This window comes from Magnolia sinica, chromosome 16 (assembly GCF_029962835.1).
Source record: "Magnolia sinica isolate HGM2019 chromosome 16, MsV1, whole genome shotgun sequence".
Classification (NCBI taxonomy): Eukaryota; Viridiplantae; Streptophyta; class Magnoliopsida; order Magnoliales; family Magnoliaceae; genus Magnolia; species Magnolia sinica.
In genome coordinates this window covers 41,167,577-41,192,160 of record NC_080588.1, presented here as the reverse complement: position 1 = coordinate 41,192,160, position 24,584 = coordinate 41,167,577, and the positions used below count along the sequence as shown (strand labels likewise).

At 38.1% G+C, this 24,584-nt stretch overlaps 1 protein-coding gene across 1 annotated transcript in view; it reads right to left on the bottom strand.

Annotated features, from left to right (window-relative positions):
• Window positions 1-2,858: 2,858 nt before the first annotated feature.
• The window catches only part of LOC131228811 (glutamine synthetase leaf isozyme, chloroplastic-like), a 37,269-nt gene continuing 15,543 nt past the window's right edge, over window positions 2,859-24,584 (bottom strand). The window contains exons 4-6 of the mRNA XM_058224670.1: window positions 6,056-6,123; window positions 4,805-4,964; window positions 2,859-2,900 (exon numbers count right to left, since the gene is read on the bottom strand). Of these exons, the coding sequence (XP_058080653.1) occupies window positions 2,859-2,900; window positions 4,805-4,964; window positions 6,056-6,123 (270 nt within the window). The remainder of the gene's footprint in view (window positions 2,901-4,804; window positions 4,965-6,055; window positions 6,124-24,584) is intronic.

Sequence of the window (24,584 nt, the reverse complement as noted above, 5' to 3'; positions counted from 1 at the left end):
TGCAGAGAGGCTCCCAATCAGCTCTTCAACGCTCCAAGAAAAATGGTCTTTGTGAAAGCTCAGGAACATTGGACTATTAGATCTCCTTCAGCTTTCTGTGTCCAATGCACCTCACAACTTTCTGTGACCAGCTGTGGTCCTTGATTATGGTGTAGAGAACACACAAAATAGTCACTTAAATACATCCAGACAAATCACAGTAGTACTTCTCTAACATTCAAATTTTTCAAAACCGAATTGGAGAAAAGAGAATCAAAGTAAACTAAATCAGATTTGAAAGTTGGTCAAATCATAAATAGGCAGATTATGGACGGAGACATTGTTTTCATTAATAGGCCACCTAGTACTCATAAACATTCATTACAAGCATTTTTCTATCTATGTGCATGACGACCATACTATTAAGATCAATCCTCTTATTTGTGCTCCCTTAGGTGCAGATTTTGATGGGGATTGTGTTCATATATTTTATCCAGTCTCTAGCAGCAAAGACAGAAGTTTTGGAGCTATTTAGTGTTGAAAAGCAAATCCATAGTTCTCATAGTGGTAGTCTGAATTTACAACTGGTCTCATGTTTAGGACTGTTTTCTTGAACAAAGCGACTGCGCAACAATTGCTTATGTGTGTTTCACCAGTTTTACCAGAACTTGCTTCGCTTAAGGCTCACCGTACAGGTCCTCTATGGACTGTTTTACAAAGAGTACAGAGTGCTTTACCTGCCTTTTTTGACTACTTTAGGGAGAGGCATTTGATCAGTAAAAGTGAAATGGTGAGGATTGATTTCAATAGAGATTTACTGTAGTCATCATTCACAGAGATTGTTACTTCTGACAAGAAGGGAACAGAAGAGGCTGTTAAGTTCTTTAATATGTTGCAGCCATTGCTGATGGAGATTCTCTTTTTAGAAGGATATAGTGTTGGCTTGAATGATTTTGACATTCCCAAGGCTGTTACTGAAGATATAAAGAAGAAGATTCAGGACATATCACCTTTGCTGCTTCACTTGAGATCAAATTACAATGAACTTGTAGAGTTGCAAGTGGAAAGCTACCTGAAAACTATAAAACTACCTATCGTGAATCGTATTCTAAAGTTATCTACTTTGGGTAATTTGATAGATTCTAAAAATGATTCAGCTATCAGTAAGGTTGTTCAACAACTTGGCTTTTTGGGGCTTCAACTTTATGACCGAGGGAAGTTTTATTCAAGGCATTTGGTTGAGGATATGAGTTTCCACTTCCAAAATAAGTATTCTGTTAATGGTGTTGACTATCCTTCTAAGGCATTTGGGTTAGTTAAGAGCTCCTTTTTTCAAGGTCTGACCCCCTATGAAGAGTTGGTCCATTCCATATCATCCAGGGAAGTGTTGATCCGTTCTTCCAGAGGACTTACTAAACCAGGAACTTTGTTTAAAAATCTAATGGCCATACTTAGAGATGTCATTATTTATTATGATGGGACAATGAGAAACCTCTGCAGCAATTCTATAATTCAATTTGAGTATGGACAGGTGGATGAAAATAGTCCTAGAAGTTCTCTTGCTGGTGAACCAGTTGGTGTATTAGCTGCTACTGCAGTATCAAATCCTGCATATAAAGCAATTCTTGATTCTTCTTAGAGCAACAACTCTTCATGGGAATCGATGAAGGAAATACTTTTGTGCAAAGTTAACTTCAAGAATGATATTATTGATCAGAGAGTTATTCTATATTTGAATGAGTGCTTCTGTGGGAAAATGCATTGCAAGGAGAATGCAACATATTTAGTTCAGAATCATTTGAAAAAAGTCACTTTAAAGGATGTTGCTTCTGACTTCTCCATTAAATACCAAAGGCATCGACAAATACCTAAAAGTTTAGAAGCGGATACAGGCCTTGTTGGCCACATTCACCTTGATAAGATGCGCTTGAAAGGACTCGACCGGAGCATGGATGAGATACTGCACTCTTATCAAGAGGTTATAAATTGCTTTGGGAGAAAGAAGCACACTCTTTCACCTTTTTTTAAGAAGATTTATTTGTCTTCCTGCGAATGTTGCACACTTCAACAACAATGTGATGAGAAGTGGTCTCGGCTGCCATGCCTGCAGTTCTTTTACAAACAGAAGGAACATTCATATCAAACAACACTGAGTAGATTGTCTCTTTCAGTTGTCTTCTAGATGCCTTAGCAGATTCAGTGTTTGAAGAAAATGAAAAAAAAATAATAATAATAAATTGATGGACTATCTTCTAGATGCCTTAGCAGATTCAGTTGTCTTCAGTCCATTACTATTGCCCCTATCAAGGAGAGATGATACCATTACCAGTTAAACTTCTGATTCCCACTGGGACACTATGCTAACTACACTTTGGGCATAACTTCCTCAATTGGGTCGGGACCACATTCTCCTTTTTTTTTTTTGCACATAAATAACTAACTTTGCATATGCATTCCATGTTAGCACTAATGCCATTAAGATCTTTCTCAATCAGGTGCAGATTTGAGAACTTGATTATGCTCTCATACTGATAGAAGACTTTATTTATGTCAGATCTCTCCAAATTAGTAGCACTCCACACTTGCTTTGAAACAACATTTATAATTATAGAGATGATATCCTGTCAGCTGAACAAAGCAAATGGAGCACAACAACAGTAGCAACAAAAAACAAAAGAAACAAAAGTCCATGTACCCTGAGAGTATCCAATTCAGGCCCTCCTAAGGCATCATAGTAGTGATCTATTGGTAAAACATCAATTTCAGCAGTCTGTGTACTGTTAACCTCTGGTTCTCATTTTTTTGGAATTGTATATTCATAAAGCAATGGAAATAATGTGAAATTAGATGATATTTTTTAAAAAAATTGTACCTTCTGATCACGCATATGCTGCAGATGAAACACAAAATAGAATTCTTACCTGCATCAGTTCAAACAACTTAGAAGAACTTTACAGAAGAAATGGTAAAGAAAAAAAAATCAAAGAAGACCAATGATTTCAATGTCCATCTTACGCATTTGAACCAAAATCCCATTCTTTCAAGCATAGAGAGGGAGAGAAGAAATCTAAAATTGACATCTTATTATATTAGAGCAAACACAAAACGTAAGTTCATAATATAATGGATATAGACTAGAAATAGTGCACTAAAATGTTTTTGGGATCAATATCCATAAAGGTCATTGAACAAGAATCTTAAAGAATTTGTTCAACCTAGCAATCATTGGTAAAGGCAACAAATTATCCTGCGGTTCAGCCTACCCTTAATAGAACATTTCACGGATATGGGCACTATCTCATTTTTCACAATAGAGGAATCCTGATCATCAGATATGGGCACTATCTCATTTTTCATTTAAACATAAGCTACCATGCGATACTTGGAATTTCTCCATCATTACAATTTTCACTGCCCATAAATTTAAAAAGAAAAAAAGAAAAAAAAAGTCATCTGTCAGGTCTTGAGCAAGGGGAGTCAAGTGTTAGTTTTGCACCATTTATAAAATGGTGGTGAGACTTTAGACATACACATGGCATGCTTGTATGGCAATCCAGACCATCCAAATCTATGGATGGAGCACAAGTGCATAATAAAAAATCTTCACTGAGAAGATAACATTAACCATCAGATTTGTCCTTCCAAATTTGGACCATTTACTTTTATTTTTAACCATCTATCCATATGATATCCATTAATTGGATGGTTAGGATTGCTTGATCAGTGTGATTTAGAAATGTCTGATTTTAGAAATGCTCCATCAACAATGAGATCCACAATCTGGATGGTGTGTATAGCTGTAAATCAATCTGATATGTAAGGTGGATGAGTCACTGCCAATTTTTACATGGTGCCAAAAAAAAAAAAAACAAATAGATGTAATAGCTCTATTGAATTTACCATTTTATCCTAGAAAGTGAACTGTCTATCAGTGGAAGGAGAGTAATAAATATGAATTCCCTTTTTATTTTCAAATCAGGTGGAGAAGGAAAATGAAAAAAAAAAGAAGAAGAAAAGTTGGGAGAGAAAAGTACAGAAAGAGAAGAGGGGAGTCTAACAACATAGAAAATCTGCTACACAAGAAAGAAATGCATCCACAACAGTCCTTGAAAATTCTAATTCAAGCTAAATTGTTGGATGTAGCTCGATGAGGTTGTTACCTAGCTCTGGTTTCTGAACTCCTCTGTTTTTCATTGCCTCTCTCACTCTTGTCACTTTGTTCCATTAGCTAGCACTTGCAAACATGTTTACTAGAGGAACATAATCCCTACTTTGAAAGAAGCGAATCCAACCGTCTGCAGATCAAACTATGTATGAAGAAGTTGGACAAAGCAAAAACTTTCAAGGAAAGAAATCAGAAAAGAAAACAAATAGAAGAGAACTGATGTAGTGTACAAACCTCAACTGTTTGAGAGCTAATGTTGACTTTTCACATCTATATAATGGGTGGGAAATTTTTCAAGGAAATTTTCGATGATGGTGCTTAGAAATTTCTCATGTAGGTGTTCTATTAGGTATTAATTGTTTGACTTCTTTGGTTAGTCGGAAAGAACCCAGGCAGGTTCATTGCAACTCTCCACTGTATAGTCGATTGCAACCTGTAAGATGATATAAGTTCATATCCACCTCACTCTAACAAAAATGGCCTTGTGGCTAGAAATGAACAATCAACCAAACCATATACAAGAATTCCAAGACATGACAGTGTATTCATATATATTTACAGACTTTAATGCATGGATTGTGACATCTTTGGAAGAATAATAGAAAGCTACTTTGTGTGTGCGTGTGCGTTTGGAAATTCATGAGAACCTATTTTCCTCACCCATGAGAACGTGTTGATGTCGACGGTTTCATGGTCGCTTGTTAAGCTTCTCTCTTTGCCCTCCCCACATGCAGAAATGTGCTCCTTGTGGCGTAGGCGCAGCTTCTCAATGGCCTTAATGATAACATCGATTCCACTGTTGGCTCTCATGGACTTGGTGCTGACAGAAGTGAATGAACTTATGATTTTATTCAGAATTTTCAACTTGGGACACATGAATTGCAAGATTTGCAACCATAACGCAAATATTGAATTTCTGACAGCAACCCATGTTAAGGAAGTATGTTTGACAGATGAAGCTACCAAGCAATAATTTCAAAAAGGGAGCAGCCACAATTTACACCCACCTTTGTCACTAGCATACAGTCAATTTTTCCATTTGGGAATTGAAATAGTACAAAAGCAATAATATTTCAATTCTCACAATAGAAAAATGGTGGGTGTGGATGATATCAACTCCCTTCTTAAAATACATCAAACTCCCTTATTAAAATACATCATTTCTTAATACACAAAGCTCCCAACTCAAGGATTCAAACCTGCAGTCAAACAAGGAAAAGCTACATGAAGCACTCCAAATAGTGAAGAAAAAGAAATGTATTCATGGACTTATAACCAATCTATTTCAGAATTTTCCAATGGGACTCTTGATCCACACATGATTGAGATCCTGACTATTCATTGGGTGGAGCCACAACTTAGATGTGTTGGCCCAAAACTCAGGTCTATGGGCTAATAATGTGCTCCTCACGTGTAGACAAGAATAAATAGTTAAGAAAACTTGATTCATAACACATTTGATGTATGCATGTGTTCCACCAGATAGCAAGTCCGTTTTACAAATTCCAGGTTGGCAAGGAAAACATGACTGTTTCTATGGTGGAGAATCATGAACTGCATAGTCTTATGCATAGTGGTTAAATTGCAGACCTATCATGGATATAGCATGGCCTAACAATTATTTAACTGATAAAATAGACAAAGGGCCTCTATTTTAGAGAAAACCCAAATCAAATCACTTGAAAATAAAAATTAAAAAATAAAATAAACCTCTATTTTGTAGCCTTCTTTTGCAACAATCCAAAAACCAAAAAGAAGAAGAAGAAGCAAAAATCCAAATGAAATTGCTTCTTTACTAACAAGTTATATATATAACAAGTTATTTTAGACTACTAAAGCTAAAATGGACAATCCTGCAAGTGAACCTGTTAGAATTCCTGCTCCATCTTCGTGTCCTATATAACAAAATACATAAATGCGGAGAGGCTCCCAATCAGCTCTTCAACTATCCTCACAACTTTCTGTGACCAGCTATGGTCCTTCATTATGGTGTAGAGAACAAGCAAAATAGTCACTTAAATACATCCAGACAAATCACAGTAGCACTTCTCTAACATTCAAAATTTCAAAACCGAATTGGAAAAAAGAGAATCAAAGTAAACTAAATCAGACTTTGTTACTAAAAATCCAACAACATACGAATTCAGCCAAACCCATCGCAGAAACAGTACTCAAACTTAAAAAAAAGAAAATTAAAAATTAAAAAAAAAATTAAAAAAATTAAAAAAACCCAAAAATAAAATCTTTTGAATTTCCAATCAGCTACACCAAAAATTAGTTTAAAACAGTAGTTGAGAAATCACATGTGTTTTTCCCTACAGGTTAGAGAAATGCTTTACACAGGTCCAAGTGAAACAATTTAAGAACAGGGCAACAACATCATTATAAGTTCCTGAACACAGTAAATATCCTTGTGAGGCTAAACCTTTATAACAATACTACAAATGAAGCCAACTACTGCATTCATTAAAATAAAGAAAAATCATATAAAAAATTAAATGATTAAAGATGGACATCAAAAGGATTAATTTGTTGTTACCAGTCTTGTTGCATTTTGCAAAACCAAAAACCACTCCCAAGAGGACTCAGACCTTTCCGAACTATCACTCTCTTTCCAATATACCAGCTTCTCACAACCACTCAATTCCCACATCAAGGAAAGAGATGATGAGTTTGCAAAATCCCTTCCTAATGAGGTGAATCTATGTTGATTGTTCCCCTCCCATATATCAGGTTAGTCCACTCATGGATGGGCCAAAAAGTATGAAAGAAACAGATAGATTAAATGTACAACAGTGGTACACGTTATTGGTTGAAGCATTTCTTCAAACAACTAACCTACAGATGTCAGCGGCCATGGACAACGGCTGATATGGCTGCCGCTGCTTGATAATCGAAGGGGGAAGTGAGAGAGAGAGAGAGTACCTTCGATTTTCTCTTCTTCCTTCAATTTTCTTCAATTTTTGGAGAGAGATCAAAGAAGGAACAACACAATAAAGAAAACAAGGGAGAGAGAGAGAGAGAGAGAGAGAGTTTCGGTTGGATATTGCAGGGAGGAGAGAAAATGGGAGATGAGTTTTGGTAGAAAAGAGGTGGGAGAAGAAGAGGCGGGATGGATTTTAGGATAGGTGTGTAAGGGTTTTCGATATTTGGGGATACGGCCACTCGAGATAGGGTTTAATTTGGGGGATTTTTTTTTTAATTTTTTAAAAGCGGCGGTGGCCCGTTTTGTACACGGGTGCCCCCATAAAAATGCCCCTCATTCCATCCACAGTGGCGATTTTTTGTGGCCGTCGGTGCCAAAAACGCCCCTAATAGCCATTTTTCTTGTAGTGAGTGTACCCTTGTACAACTAGCCTAGCCTTATTTCTAATAATATTACCAAGTTCATCAGACTTATTTTTAAAAATCTATTTTTTTCTGATAACGTGTTTATCTTTAGGTCTACGAACTAAGTACTAAACATCATTTTTGATAAATTGATTGTGCTCTTCTTGCATCGCAACAATCCAATTTTCATCAGAAAGGGCTTCTTTTACATTTGCCAGTTCTATCTGAGATGTAAAGCACACATAATTACACATATCTTTTAACTGTTTACGAGTGTGCACACCAGTGAGAGGGTTTCCAAGAATCTGATTAGTTAAATGGCCTTTAACAGTCCTCAGTTTAGTGTTATGTTGACTTGATGAAGAGTCTAGTTTATCAATTAGAAGAATTTCATCATTTTCTGAACTTGAGATAGGTGTATTTAAGTGATCGTCAATAACCACATTAATAGACTCCTGAATTACACTAGTCCTCTTGTTAAGAATATGATACACTCAACTATTCAGATCATACCTTAAAAATATCCCTTCATCACTTTTGGTGTTAAAATTACCCAGATTTTCTCGGTCACGTAAAATGTAGCACTTGCTACTAAAAACTCAAAAGTATTTGACAGTAGGCTTCTTATCAAACCATATTTCATAAGCCGTTTTCCCATTTGATTTTTTAGTATAAACGCGGTTAATTATATAACAAGTAGTATTTTCGGCTTTGGCCTAAAGATTTTTAGGGAGCTTCATACTATTTAACATTACATTTGCCATTTCTTGAAGCACTTTATTTTTTCTTTCTACTATACCATTTTGTTGTGGTGTTTTGGGCCCAGAGAATTCATCTGTTATTCCCTGATCACTACAAAACTTCTCAAAACTGTTATTCTCAAATTCTGATCCATGATCACTACGGATCTTACAGACTTGAGATCCTTTTTCCATTTGGATACATTTAAGTACCCTTCTTTACTTCATCAAGAGTTTTTGATTTGTCCCTTAAGAAGAATACCCATATATATCTAGTAAAGTCATCAACAATTACTAGTATATACTTCTTGTCCCCTCAACTCTCCGTTCTTGTTGGTCCAATAAGATCCATGTGGAGAAGTTCATGCAATTTAAATGTGACATTGGAGTTCACTTTTTTGTGAGTACTCCTGGTTTGTTTGCCAATCTAACATTCACCACATATCTTATCTATTTTCTGTATTTTGGGTATGCCTCTTACCAACTCTCTTTTGCTCAATTTATACAAGTTGCGGTGGTGTACATGTCCAAGGCGTTTATACCATAACTCGGTCTCACCGGTATGGACCACGTAGGACGATAGATTAAATGAGCTTAAATCACTTATAATGTAGCAGTTTTCAGAAGTTCTGCGACCAGTTAATATTATAGAACCATTTTTATTTAAAATTTCGCACCCTAAGTTAGTAAATTTTACACTATGATTATTATCGCATATTTGAGAGATGCTTAATAAATTGTGTTTTAACCCTTCTACATATAAAACATTCTCAAATAGAGAGAGGTTAAAGAGTTGAACCATACCTTGGCCAACAATTCTGCAGTTGCTACCATCACCGAAAGTGATTGAACCATCAGTCATATCTTTAAGATCGGTGAACAGACCCTTGTTGCCTGTTATATGTCTGGAGCAACCACTGTCTGGTACCACTTTAAATGGCTTGTAGCTTTGAAAGCAGTGTGGGCAACCAAGCAAGTAACCTTAGGAACTCATTTCTTTACAGTCTTGGGTTTAGGAGTATAGTTAGTCTTCTTATGTTTGTAGTTGATATAAGACCGACCCATTGAGTTAGATTTTAAGAGCTCCTTAAGTAAATCAACAATTTTCTTAGCTAAAGGATTATAATTCTGATTTTTATAATTGATATGGTTGCTTTTCGGTTTTAAGGTTTGAAAAGTCTTAGCCTTTTTAGAATAGTTTTGATTCAGACTTTTCCCTTTTGAGTTTGAAGACTCCCCTTTCACAAATTTAGGTGGAGTATTCTTATGTTTGGGAGGAATACTTTTATTGTAGCCCAATCCAGATCGATCGCCATATTTTCTGGATCCGGATAAAAGTTTTTCTAACTTAGGATCACCTTGGGCATACTTCCATGTGTCTTTTAAAGTCAAAAGTGAAGAGACTTCAAGTTTTAGCTTTTCATTTTCAGATTTTAAGTTTTCAACTAAGGACTTTTTGAAATTTAAATCGCACTTTATTTTTTCAAAACTATCTGAAATGTGAGATTTTTCTAAAACAAGATTATCAAAATTTTCTTTAAGTTTTGAAAACTTTTCTTTCTGAAGTTTTAGTTTTATAACAATTTTACAACTTTCCTTGTATAAGGCATTATAAGCATCTTAAAAATCTTCTTCATTTTCATGATCACTATTTAGATTTTCTTCACTAGTTGAATCATCATTATCTGAAAAGTGAACTTGGCTAGAGTCATAAGGGCTTTGACTTCATTACCTGACTCGATTTCAGAATCTACTGACTCAGAAGAGGCTTTAGAGTTGGAAGATTCATCCCAAGAAGCCAACATTTCGTTCCTTTTAGGTTTGTCCTTTTTAGGACATTTGTTTGTTAAATGCCCATATTCACGGCAGTTGTAACATTGACTGTCTTTTAAAGATTTTCAGGTTTTAGATTTAGATCTTTTCTTTTCATTAGGTTTTTGAAAGTCAACCCTCTTTTTACTTTTGAAAATCTTATAAAACTTTTTAGATAAAAGGGCCATATCATCTTCAGAATTTTCTAAATCAGAATTACTACTTTCTTGAGAAATACTTTTAAAAGATTTAAGAGTGATGGATTTACCTTTAGGAGCTTTAAAGTTTAACTAATAGGTCTGTAATGAGCCAACTAATTCTTCTACCCTCATATTATCCATATCACGAAGTTCCTGGATCGCAGTCACCTTTGAATTGAACCGTTCAGGTAGTGAGCGTAGTATCTTTGCACAGATTTTACTTTCTGGGATTCTATCACCAAGACCCTACATAGAGTTAACAATGTCATTTAATCTTGTATAAAAGTCCATGAAAGTTTCACTTTCTTCCATATGTTTTTCCTCAAATTTGGTTGTGAGGATTTGGACTTTAGATTTCTTGACAATTGTTGTTCCCTTGTGTGTCATTTCCAAAACATCCCAGGCTTGCTTTGCTGTATCACAGGATATAATTCTCTTGAATTCATCTGGTGATAGTGCACAAGTGATAGTATTTAGAGCCTTTGCATTGACACTACTGTCACTTTTCTGAAGATTGGTCTAAGAAAAATAAGGTGTTACTTTTACAGTTACAGATCCATCGGTACCAATCACTTCTGTGGTAGGAGGGGTCTAATTAGTCACCGTGGCTTGCCACACGCTCTCATCCATGGATTTTAAGAAAATTCTCATCCCGGCTTTCCAATAGGCATAATTGGAGCCATTAAATGGTGGAGTCCTAGTGACTAAAAGGCTATCAAAATTTGACATCTTACAAAACTCAGATCGGTTAACTCAAGAAATTAATCTAAAAGAAATAATAATTAAAACAAGTTATTAGTCTCTAATACCACTTGAAAAGGCCGAGCTAAGAGTCTTAGAGGGGGTGAATAGGACTATGCCAAATTAAAAATTAAATGCAAAATTTAAACAAATATAAATAAAGATAGTATTTAAACAATCCCACAATACAGAAATGTAAAACAACCTTAGGTGTATAAGTATTGAGAGGTTGATATAGATGTTGTTCGAAGGATAAGCTTACACCAAAAACCAATGGCTTATGGTAGGACAACCTGATTCCTAGAATGGTCTGTGTATCAAAATTTGAAACCGATACAGAGGAATAAATAAATAAATAGCAAAGGAAATAACTAAGCTATTACAACACTCCCACACTTGCATAAAAGAAATTACAACATTCTCCACAATTACATAAAAGGAAATTTCAACATCCACAAAATGAAATAATTAATCAATTACCACAAGACCAGAAATTATAATGGTTCGCTTGTGTGTACACCAATTATTTAGAAAAATAGCCACACAACTACTCCACTCCTAATATCCTCACTCAGTGGATATTAGCGTTCATTATCAAAATAAGTTTTTCAAGGTTCACCTAAAACCTTCACATTTGTGTCATTCAAGTGGGCTTAGACAATTCAAAAAACCTCACACTCTGAGTTTTCTAAATCACCTCAGACGAACCAAAAGAAAGAGATTTTTCTAGTACAATCTCAATGAAACCAAAATAATGAATTTTCAAAACAGTAAAATACTTATCTAGATATTCTCCTTTTGATGCAGCCCGAAAGAATCAATTCGGAGTAGAAGTTCAATGTAGATATTAAATGTTCACACTCACTTATGAAATGGTTTTAAGTTCTAAATTGACTTTAAATTAAATCACCTTGGGCTAGCTTGATTTGATTTTGATTCCAAGAAATGAGAATACTTTAATCCATCCTTTACATAAAATTTGAATGCAGAATATAAAATCAAATGCAAAAAGCTAATTAAAGAGAATATGAAATGAGCACTAAATAGCTTAAGAATATCACTAACTTATCTCTAAGAGTGGTGTATTGATTTTGCTTGAATTGGATATCAAACTCTGAAATTCATGCTTTATTTATAAGTGTAAAAATCGCATCTACGACTGGTCTTGAGGTCGGTTCGACTGGTCGAATGACCAACAAAATTTTAAAAAGTTGGGCATGATAAGATCAAAATGTTCCACGAATGGTCGAAGGACCTGCACGACCGGTGGAGTGGCCTCCACGACCGGTCGAGTATTGTCCATGATTGGTAGTGTGAAACTCAAATTAGTTGCTAGACTTTGAGTCGAGCCTGCATGACTGGTTGAGCACTGTTCACATGATTGGTTGAGCAGTCTCCAGCACTGGTCGAGGCTTTAACAAAAAATCCTAAAAATAAGTAACAAACTTAGGACTGATCGAGGATTTCTTGGACTGGTCAAGCCAGTGCTAGGACTAGTTGAACATAGTCTAAGAATAGTAAAAAAATAGACTATACATTTATGAAATGACCCAATTAGATTACGTATTCAAAATGACCTATCCTATGGCCAATCTAGGGTCATTCATACCTTGTATGCAATATATGAACATTGAATCTTCTTTTGCTTCAGTTGATAGTCGTTCTTTGAAGTTTATGAAGCTTGAGATCTTGACATAAGATGAAGCTTGAAATTGAAGTACTTGTCTTGTATTTTGAGTACTAAAGTGAAGACTATTGCCTTGCCTTTAGATGTAACTTTGAAACCTTGAACTTTGAAGTTTGAAGGAGGGAACTATGTACTTGAACTTGTATATCTCTTGATCTTGCATTTGAAGTTCTTGAGATAAAGACCTTTGATCTTGTACATGAGATGCACTGTCTTGAATTTGTAGATGAGCTACACAAGACATAAATTCCAAGAGGTTTTGGCACTACAAAATTTGACAATAATAGAAGCTAGAAAACATAGCACTTACATAATTAACTAGAATCTTTTCTCCGATACCTGAAACATGCAATTTTAACCTCACAGGATGCCATGCCACCTATGTTGTGATCATATCAGACCGTATGGTCGACATACATCCCCTTCCGTCAATGGAATGCCAGCCGGAGCGTAGTCCTGTGTATACGCTAGGCCTCCTGCCTGGAGTGGCAAACTGGGACATGGAGTCCGAAGCCATAGGGGATTCACCTTCCCCTTAGGTCATTCCATCAGGGCTGCCCTCCTAGTATTTTGAGTAGAGGATGCCATCAGCTAATGTACCTGCAGACTCCCTTAAAGGGGCAGCGGCCTTTGCGCAGATGACTGTCGCTTTGCAACAACAACAGGATACATTGCATGACAGCAGCAGGACATGCACGCACTGATGATGCATACTCTGTGGGATAGAGACCATAGGGCGACATCCCATGATAGGGACATCAGGGGCTCAGATGTATTCGACCGCTTCCAAAGGCTCCGGCCGCCAACCATTGGGGGAGCACTTGATCTAGTTCAGGTAGAACACTGGTTGGCGAGGATCACCAAAATGATGAGGCCACTAGAGTGCTCGGACTCTCAGATGGTCTGGCCACGTACCTGTTAGAAGGAGAGGCCGAGAACTGGTGGGAGAGTGTGCAGAGATGCATGCCAGCTGGGTATGCTTGGACTTAAGCCAGCTTCAGGATGAAGTTCGTAGAGAAATACTTTCCACGATCATGATGAAATGAAAAGATTACGCAATTCTTGAAGCTAGAGCAGGGTAACCTAATGATTGCCTAGTACGAGGCGTGATTTGATGAGCTGTCTCGATATGTACCGAAGGCCCTCGAGGACGATGAGTACAAGTTATAGAATTTTAAAGGACTTAAGCCCAGGATACAGTCTTGACTGTGTGCATGGGATTTTTGAGGATTTTTCAGAATTGGTAGACAAGGCAATGAGAGTAGAGAAAGATTTCTAGCGCACCATCCGCTCACACCTTCTTGCCCGAGACGCCCCAGCCATGTTCATGGACTTGATGAACCGGGTGTTCATGCCATACCTAGACTGGTTTGTGATCATGTTCATCGATGATATCCTGGTTTACTCGAAGAGTCGAGAAGAACACAAACAACACCTGCGCACAATGTTGAATACTATGATGGAGAATCAGTTGTATGCCAAGCTGAGTAAATGCGAGTTCTGGGAAGATGAAGTAAAGTTCCTGGGACATGTAATAAAAGTGAAAGGAATAATGGTTGATCCAGCCAAAGTGGAAGCAGTATCTAAGTGGGAGTAGCCCACTACAGTCACTAAGGTTCAAAGCCCTCTGGGCATGGTAGGGTATAGACGCTTTATCAAGGACTTCTTCAGGATCATGGGACCGCTCACCTAACTGATGAAGAAAAACAACCGATTTACGTGGGATGAGAATACGAAAGCAGCTTTCCAAGAGCTGAAAATGAGACTGACTTCCTTGCCAGTACTCACTCTTCCACAAGAAGGAGAGATGTTTGTGGTTTACAGCGATGCGTCAAAGTTCGGATGAGGATGCATGCTGATGTAAAATGATAAAGTAATCACTTACGCTTCAAGGAAGTTGAAGAGCACGAAGAGAATTATCCGATGCACAATCTGGAGTTGGCAGTAGTGGTCTTCACCCTAAAAATATGGAGACATTATCTCTATGGGGAAGAATTTCAGTTGTTCTGCGACCACGAGAGCCTAAAATACATATTTAGGTAGAAGGATTTGAACATGCACCATTGTCGGTGGATAGAGACTCTCAACGACTTCCACTTCGACATATCGTACCATCTGAGTAAGGCAAACTCCGTGGCTGATGCACTAAGCTGGAAAAAGAAGCTCGAGATGATAGCCACTATGATGATCGAAGAGTGGGAGATGATGGAGTTTGTGTAGGACTTTGACATCTAGCTTACCCTCGACAAGCCTGATGCTTATGTGGCTCTATTGACTACAGAGCCGACCCTAGTTCGACAAGTAATCTCTTTCCAGGACCAGGATGAGTGGCTTGTCAAGATGAAGGAAAGGTGTAGAGGAGAAGAAATGCTCGTTGGAGGATTGGTGGTGATGGGGGCTTCGATATCAAGGGCGAGCATGCATTCCAAACAATGCCAATTTAAGGAAAGAAGTTATGGTAGAAGCCTACCATTCCAAGTTAACTATCCACCAGGGTAGTACTAAGATGTACAATGACGTTAAAAGATAGTACTGGTGGAACAACATGAAGAGGGACATCTCAGGATTTGTGATGAAGTGTATGGTATGCCAGAAGATTAAGGTCGAGCATCACAAGCCTGCTGGCCTCCTTTAGCCACTGCTGCTAGCTGAATGGAAGTGGGACAACATCTCCATGGATTTCATATCCGGCCTTCCTAGGATGCAAAGCAAGCACGACTCGATCTAGGTCATCGTTGATAGGTTGACAAAGGCTGTCTGATTCCTCCCAATTCACACGACAGATTCTATCGATAGTTTGGCGAAGTTATACATCCAAGAAGTCATACAATCCTACGGAGTTCTGCAGGAGATAATATTGGACCAAGACTCCAGGTTTACCTCCACCTTTTGGAAGAGGTTGGAAGAAGAGATAGGCATAGAGCTCAAGTTCAGCACAACATTCCACCCTTAGACAGACGGGTAGATTGAGAGGGCGAATCAGATCTTGGAGGACATGTTAAGGGCATGCGTTCTAGACTTTTAGGGCAACTGGGACGATCACTTGGCTCTGGCAGAATTTGCATACAACAATAGTTTCCAGTCTAGCATAAGCATGGTGCCATATGAGGTTCTCTATGGTCACCCTTGCTGAGCCCCTTAGTGTTGGGCAGAGGTCGAAGAGAGAAGATTGTTAGGACGTGAGCTTGTCCAAGCTACTACCCAGGTCATTGACATTGTTCAGAAGCAATTACACACCACTCAGAGCAGACAGAAGAGCTATGCGGATAATCAATGACGTGAATTGGAATTCATAGTGGGCAATCATGTATTCTTGAAGATCTCACCTATGAAGGGCTTGATGAAGTTTAGGCAGAAGGGAAAGTTGGCGCTGCGATTTATTGGGCCCTTCGAGATATTAGATCATGTGGGAGCCATAGCATACCACTTGGCATTGCCTATTGCTTTGACCAACATTCAAACGTCTTCCACATATCCATGCTGAAGAAGTATATGCTAGATGAGTTGCATATCGTCAGCTGGGAGTAGGTCGAGCTCACTGAGGATGCTTCATATACGAAGGAGCCTATTCGCATCTTGGACCGCAAGGAGCAAGTTTTACAGACGAAGATGATACCACTGGTCAAGGTCCTCTAGTTCACCATGGCGAGGAAGAAGCAACTTGGGAACAAGAAGCAGAGGTCATGGAAAAGTACCCTCACTTGTTCAACAACACACCACAATTAATTTTGAGGGAAATTTTTTTTTAAGGAGGGTAGACTATAACACCCCGCACCTTTGGTACATGGGTGTTACCACTTAGAACTACATCGATAGAAATCCAAAGTCAATTAACCAAACAACTTATACTCGATGTGTGTAGGATGGGGCTTCCATTCATTGTTAATCCCACCCATCAGAGGCCCTTGGAGCTGAATTGCACTCTACATCAGTCAAGAAGTAACCTTGATCATACACCTTAAGTCAGAATAGTTTCAAAATCAACTAATTGTAACGACACTCTAATGATCGGTCTTCGAAGGCTAGTGGATGGCCAACCAAGCCCCCATTGTGCCTTAAATCAATAATTAGCTATTGAAATTAAGTATCAAACCGATCTAGCCATCACATCAGCATATATTAGGTTAAATAGAGATTAGGACGTGTAATACGACCCACTTGAGCCTCAGCCCCACCCCAACTGGGCTAGGACACCTAAGTTGGGCCCCCAAGATAATTGGACAGAGTAGATTTAGCACAACCATTACAGTGGACCCCACACGGTGTACGAGTGCACCTTGTGAACTCGTGCACAATGTGCACTGCATGAACCGAGTCGGTCAAACCGGTTTTGACCGACCCAAAACCAAAAAGTGAAATTTTCTCCCTCTAACACCCTATTTGAAAATGGACGAATGATGGCCTTTAAAGTGGCTGACCCTGGGCACTATCCGAATGATCGAAACTGTTCGTTGAATTCATGGGGCCCGTCTGATCATAACCCTATAGGCTTTCGAGCCCATGTAGAGGAGCGACGATTTTGGGGTAGAGCCGTTCAAGAGTTCACGTGTGGTTTGGATCCTTGGATAATGGGCTATTAGGGGGCTTAACGAGCAAGCCAATGTCAATTTGGCTAGGAGATCATAGTCATCCACTCGCCCTTGCGAGAGAGCTCTCTCTCACTGCTAAATATAGCTGAGCAACTGTCTGTGGCAAGGAAAGGCAAAAGCAGACTTTTCCTTTTAAGAAATGGACCCTGACACACCTCTGGCCATTCCTTGGGCCACGTGGAGCGATCCTAGCCCTTCCTTGTGAGGTAGAATGAGATGAGAGAGAAAAACATCTCATCTCATGAGAAAGTGATGACAATCAGAATTTCTTGTGAGATGAACTGAAACTCACATTTGAGGTCCAAAAATTGGACCCCATGTTGATCAGAGGCTCCATCTGGCTCGCTCAAACGGACCAGATCATCTCAAGGTACCGCAGGGAAATGACCACTCCATCTTCCCTGTTAAATTGCGTGACCCATGATCACGAGATGGGCCCCACCAGAGCTGAAATTATACTTTTCTAGTGGGCCATTGCAGTGGGAATCCATCCCCAGGATCAAATGGACCCCATGCATTACCATTTTTCAAGGAGGGCCCATGAAAGTGCAGTTTCCTTCCTAGCCGTTGGAGCACTCTCTCCCACGTCTATAAAAGGGCACTGTTGCTACTCTCGGGATTCGCACCAAAGAGAGAAAGGAGAAAAGAGGGAGAGAAAGGAAAGAGAGAGAGAGAGAGAGAGAGAGATCAAGTGAGTAAGTCACTGCTACTCAGCTCGACTCGGCCTGTCTCTAGCTCGACTCAGTGGAGAGAAGGTGTTTCCTCAGTGAGTTTTGAGACTAGGAACCCATCAGGTAAGGGCTCGAGGCTTGCCTTGGTCAGTCCTTCCATTTTCAACCTTAATTGCTAATTCGAATACATATATTTGTAGGTATCTATCACTACGACTATCCCTGAGTTAAGCTAAGTTAGCTAATGTCAGAGTTAGTCAGGTAATGATCTACCTCTCCTTGCTTTTCTTTTGCTCATGGGCACTTCGCCATGAGAGTTTCCATCGACTAAGATTGGAGGGTATTATGTGAGCTGAAAACGCCTTAAGCTAGGCTGTGCAAATAGACCGAAGCAAGCCTTCATCAGGCCATGTAAACGGATTAAAATTAGGCCGGTATTAGATTGCTTAAGGGCTGAAACTCGGCATTCACCTAGCCATGGAAATGATTGAAAGAAGGCCCTCAGTTAGGCCAGAAATGTGGCAGAAATTGGGCCTTTATCTGGGCCCCAAAATGGACTGAAAATGGCCTATAAACGGACCCTGATAGGAGTTGAAATCAGGTCCCAACTGGCCTAAAACTATAATGAAACCAGGCCTTTATCAGGCGTTGATTTGGGTTGAAGGTGCTCTGTTAACGTGGCCTCCAACTTGGACTGAAACGGCATCCAAATGGGCCATAAAATTTGAAGAGAGTTAGGTGGGTTGCACCACATCTGAAAAGAGTGGGCCGCACGTTGAGAATCAGGTGGGCCACACCACATTCAAATCAGGTGGGCCGCACCACATTTGAAAAGAGTGGGCCGCATGCTGAGAGTCAGGTGGGCTGCACCACATCTAAATTGTAGTGGGACTCACCATAAAGTACAGTGGGCCTCGCCATGAAGTACAGTGAGCCGCACGCTAGGCCTCACTCTAAAAACTAGTGAGCCACACATTGAAACCAGTGGGCCACCCATATATGTAGCGGGCCGCGCTCAAGCAACGAGTAGGGCTTCTAACCAGTCTCTAGATGGTGGAAGGGCTATTAAAATGGGCCACATCGCTGGTCCATCCCAATCACATTTGGGCCACCTAAATGGGCTAGGCCGATTAGCCAAATTTCATTGGGCCCGAGCCTTTGAGACCTTGATGTTGTAGCTTAGTTTGGGCCAAACCAGGCCCAATTTGTACCTTAGCTTGGAGCAAATTCCAGGCCCAATCTAGGCCATCCATGGGACAAAAACTGGTGGGCGTAGCCACCCTAGATCGAGCCCAATTGATCTTATTTATGGGCCCTTCAAATCTATAAATTTTCAATATGCTTAAAGCCTTAAGAATTGTTGTCTAATCAAACTGGTCCTCTAGGAAGCTGTTTGCATAACTTGGGGCCACTAGCTCCACGCGGGAACTTGAATCAAGGGTGAAAAGGCTGAGCTAGTATTCCTAGGGGGGGGGGGGTGGGAATAAGACTATGCCAAATTAAAAATTAAATGTGGAATTTAAACAAATATAAATAAAGATAGCAATTAAACAATCTACAATGTATAAATGTAAAACAACCTTAAGTGTACAGGTATTGAGAGGTTGATACAGATGTTGTTCTAAGGACAACCTTACACCAAAAACCAATGGCTTATGGTAGGACAACCTAATTCCTATAACGATTTGTGTATTAAAATCTCAAACCGATACTGAGGAATAAAGAAATAAATAGCAAAGGAAATAACTAAGCGATTACAACATTCCCACACTTGCATAAAAGAAATTACAACATTCTCCACAAATGCATAAAGGGAAATTACAACATCCACAAAATGAAATATTCAATCAATCACCACAAGACCAGAAATTATAGTGGTTCACTTATGTGCACACCAACTGTTTAGAAAAACAGCCACACAACTATTCCACTCCTAATATCCTCACATAGTGGATATTAGTGTTCACTATGAAAATAGGTTTTTCAGGGTTCACCTAAAACCCTCACAATTGTGTCTTTCAAGTGGGCTTACACAATTCAAAAACCCCACACTCTAAGTTTTCTGGATCACCTCAGACAAACCAAAATAATGAGATTTTTCAGGCACAATCTCAATGAAACCGAATTTACAAAATTGTAAAATACTTATCTGGATATTCTCCTTTTGATGTAGCTCAGAAGAACCAATTCAGAGTAGAAGTTCAACGCAGAAGTTTAATGTTCACACTCACTTGTGAAATGGTTCTAAGTTCTAAATTGATTTTAAATTAAATCACCTTGGGCTAGTTTGATTTGATTTTGATTCCAAGAAATGGGAATACTTTAATCCCTCTTTCAAATAAAATTGGAATGCAAAATACAAAATCAAATACAAAGAAAGCTACTTAAAGAGAATATAAAATGAGCACTAAATAACTTAAGAATATCACAACTTATCTCTCATAGTGGTGTATTGATTTTGCTTGAATTGGATACTGTAAGTGCTATAGTTTATATCCTTGTTTGTTGTCAAATTTGTGGTGCCAAAATCACTGTTATGTTATATATAACCTGCTTAAGTGAAGCTCTCTCAAGGATCAACATTCATGACTCCATGACCAAGCTAAGCTCACAACAAGCAAAGCTCACAAGACAAGACTCAAGCTGCAAGACCTCAAGAAGAGTTCAAAGCAGTTAATACACTTTCAAGATTGAGCTACATCAAGGTTTGATCTACATTAAGATTACAAGGCTCATACTTTAAGGTCACTTATTCCTAATGTTTCAATGTCCATACTTCATGATTGAGGTTTGATTGACCATAGGTTGACCTTAGAAGTAGGTCATTTCGGATACATAAACTGAATGTTTATTTTACATGTGATTGGTCTGTTCTTCGACTAGTCCTAGGCCTTCTTCGACTAGTACTAAACTTGCTTCGACCAGTCTAAGATATTCCTCGACCAGTCGTAAGTTTGTTACATATTCCGGATAAAATCTGTTAGCCTTCGACTAGTCCAGGAATTTGTTCGACCAGTCGTAGGAACAGTGTCGACTGATCTTCGACCAGTCGTACAACCTTCGACTCGAAGTCCAGCGAAGGTTTACAGGACCTACGACCAGTCGAAGGAAACCTACGACCAGTCGTAGAATGGTCAAAGCTTATCCCGCCTAATCTTTTAAATATCTGTTATGACTTCGACTAGTCGAAGAGCACTCTAGACCAGTCGAAGACCCGATCTTCTCACCTATAAATAGTGCATGAATCTCAGAAGAAATCATCGAATTAATTAAAGTATCCAAGCCAATCCTCATCGAACTTCTGAGAGATAATTCTGTGCTCCATCTAAGCTAAGTGTGCTTATTTAATATTCTTCTTTCCTTAGCTTTATTTTAATTGATTTTGTTTCTGCTATTCCAATCTGATTTGATAAAGAGGAATTATTATTCCCTTTCTTTGGAATCAAAATCAATTAAGGCAAGCCCTATTTGGTTTAATTTAAAATCTATTAGAATTAGAACCATTGTAATCGAGTACTGGACATTGAACTTGGACATTCAATCATCTACTTTGATTTGGTTCTACCGGGCTGCTACAACGAAGGAGATATTCAGGTATTTTACATATTGTAAATTCCTTTCTATTATTTTGGTTTCTTTCAAGATTTGCCAGAAAAATCTTGTTATATTGGTTATCTGAGGAAAGCCAGGAAAACTCAGAAGTGGGGTTTTTTAATTGTGTAAACCCACGGACAAAGACACAATTGTAAGGGTTTTGGGTGAACCTGGGAAAACCTATTTTTAGTGAACGCTAATATCCCCTATGTGAGGATATTAGGAGTGGAGTAGCATTTTGTGTGGCTGTTGTTTAACAGTTGGTGAACACACAGGCGAACCACTATAAACCCTTGTGTTGTGGTTGATTGTTTTATTCTTCTAATTCTTTATTCTTGTGTGGGATGTATGTATGGTGGTGAATGCTGTAATCATTTAATTCAAGCTTTGTGGGAATGTTGTAATAATTTAGAATTTATTTTCTGTTATTCCTTTATCAGCTTGATATTTTAATTTCATTTGAAAGTTGTTCCAACAAGGTTAGAACAATACATTTTTAATTACAAGTTATTTCAATTCAGTTTGTATTTCTTTTTATATTCCTCTTCGATTTGAGACTTGATACAAAGACCTTTCTAGAAATAAGGTTGTCCTACCATAAACTCTGTTTTTGGTGTAAGGTTGTCCTTAGAACAACGTTTGTATCAACCTCTTAAGATCTGAATTTTGAGGTTATTTTAATTTACTACATTGTGATTTACTTTGGCTATCATATTCTTTATTATTCCGCTGTTATAAGTTTTTATTTGGTATTGTCCTATTCATCCCCCCTCTAGGACATATAGCTTGGCCTTTTCAAGTGGTATCAGAGCCTAATAGCTCCTTTTTAATTCTTGGATTTAATTCCTGAGTTAACGATTTAAGCTATTTAAGATGTCAAATTTTGATAGCCTTTCAGTCACAAGGCCTCCACCCTTTGATGGCTCCAACTATGCCTATTGGAAAGCCAGAATGAGGATCTTCCTCAAATCAATGGATGAAAATGTGTGGCAAGCCACAGTGACTGAATGGAATCCTCCTATCATGGAAGTTACTGGGGTTGACGGTTCAAAATCAATGAAAGTCACACCATATTACCAATGGACCACACTTCAGAAAAGTGAGAGTAGTGCAAATGCTAAAGCACTAAATGCAATTACTTGCGCACTATCACCGGATGAGTTCAAAAGAATCATTTCCTGTGATACTGCAAAGCAAGCTTGGGATATATTAGAAATGACACACGAGGGTACTACAATTGTCAAAAAGTCTAAAGTCCAACTCCTCACAACCAGATTTGAAGAAATTCATATAGAGGAAAATGAAGTGTTTATGGACTTTTATACTAGATTAAATGACATTGTAAACTCAATGTGGGGTCTTGGCGATAAAATCCCAGAAAGTAAAGTGTGTGCAAAAATATTACGCTCACTTCCTGAACGGTTCAATTCTAAAGTAACCGTGATCCAGGAACTTCGTGATACAGATAATATGAGGGTAGAAGAACTAGTTGGTTTACTACAAACCTACGAGTTAAACTTTAAAGCTCCTAAAGGAAAATCTATCGCACTAAAATCTTCTAAATGTAATTCAGAAGAAAATTCTGATTCAGAAGATGATATGGCTCTTTTAGCTAAAAAATTTTACAAGATTTTCAAAAGCAAGAAAAGGGTTGATTTCCAAAAATCAAATGACAAAAAGAAGTTTAGACCCAAATCTCAAAAATCTTTGAAAGATAGTCAATGTTACAACTGTCTAGAATATGGGCACTTAGCAAATAGATGTCCTAAAAGGGACAAACCCAAGAAGAAGGGTATGTTGGCTACATGGGATGAATCATCTGATTCTGAAGGTTCTTCTGAATCAGAAGATTCTGAAACTGAGTCAGGCAATGAGGTTAAAGCTCTTATGACTCTAGCCAAATTCACATTTTCAGATAATGACTCAATAAGTGAAGAAAATCTGAATAGTGAGTGTGAAAATGAAGATGATCTTCAAGATGCTTACAATGCCCTATATAAGGAAAGTTGTAAAATTGCTGTCAAACTTAAACTTCAAAAAGAAAAGTTTTCTAAACTCAAAAATTGTTTTGAAACACTTGTCTTAGAAAAATCACAAATTTCAGATTGTTTTGAAAAATCAAAATGCGATTTGGAATTCAAAAACTCACTAATTGTTGATTTAAAATCTGAAATTGAGAATCTTAAAACTGAAGTATCTTCTCTTCTGAGTCTAAAGGACACATGGAAATATGCCCAAGGTGATCCAAAGTTAGAGAAACTTTTATCCGGATCTAGAAAATGTGGCGATCGATCCGGGTTGGGCTATGATAAAAATTTACCTCCTAAACAAAAGTACACTCCTCCTATGTTTGTTAAAGGAGAGTCCTCAAACTCAAAAGGGAAAAGTACTTATCAAGATTTTTCTAGAAATTCAAAAACTTTTCAAAAACCTAGAAGCAGCCATGTCAACTTTAATCAGAAACGAAATCCTCTAGCTGAAAAGATAGTTGATTTACTCAAGGAGCTCTTAAAATTTAACTCTATAGGTCATTCCTACAAATATACACAAAAGAAGACCAACTATGTTCCTAAACCCAAAACAGTTATGAAATGGGTTCCTAAAGTTACCTGCTTGGTTGCTCACACTGCTTTCAAAGCAACAAGTCATTCAAAGTGGTACCTAGACAGTGGATGCTCTAGGCATATGACAGGTGACAAAGCTTTATTCACCGATCTGAAAGATATGACTGATGGTTCAGTCACATTTGGTGATGGTAGCAACTGCAAGATTATAGGCCAAGGTACGGTTCAACTTTTTAATCTTCCGGTGTTTAAAAATGTTTTATACGTTGAAGGCCTAAAGCACAACTTGCTTAGTATATCACAAATATGTGATAATAAGCATAATGTTCGGTTTTCTAATCAAAGCTGTGAGATATTAAATAATAAGGGTTCTGTAATATTAACTGGACGTAGACCGTCTGTATATTGCTATATTATTAGTGTATCCAGCTCATCTAATCAAACATGTTACTTGGTCCATACTGACTAGACTGTCTTATGGCACAAACGTCTTGGACATGTACATTATCGAA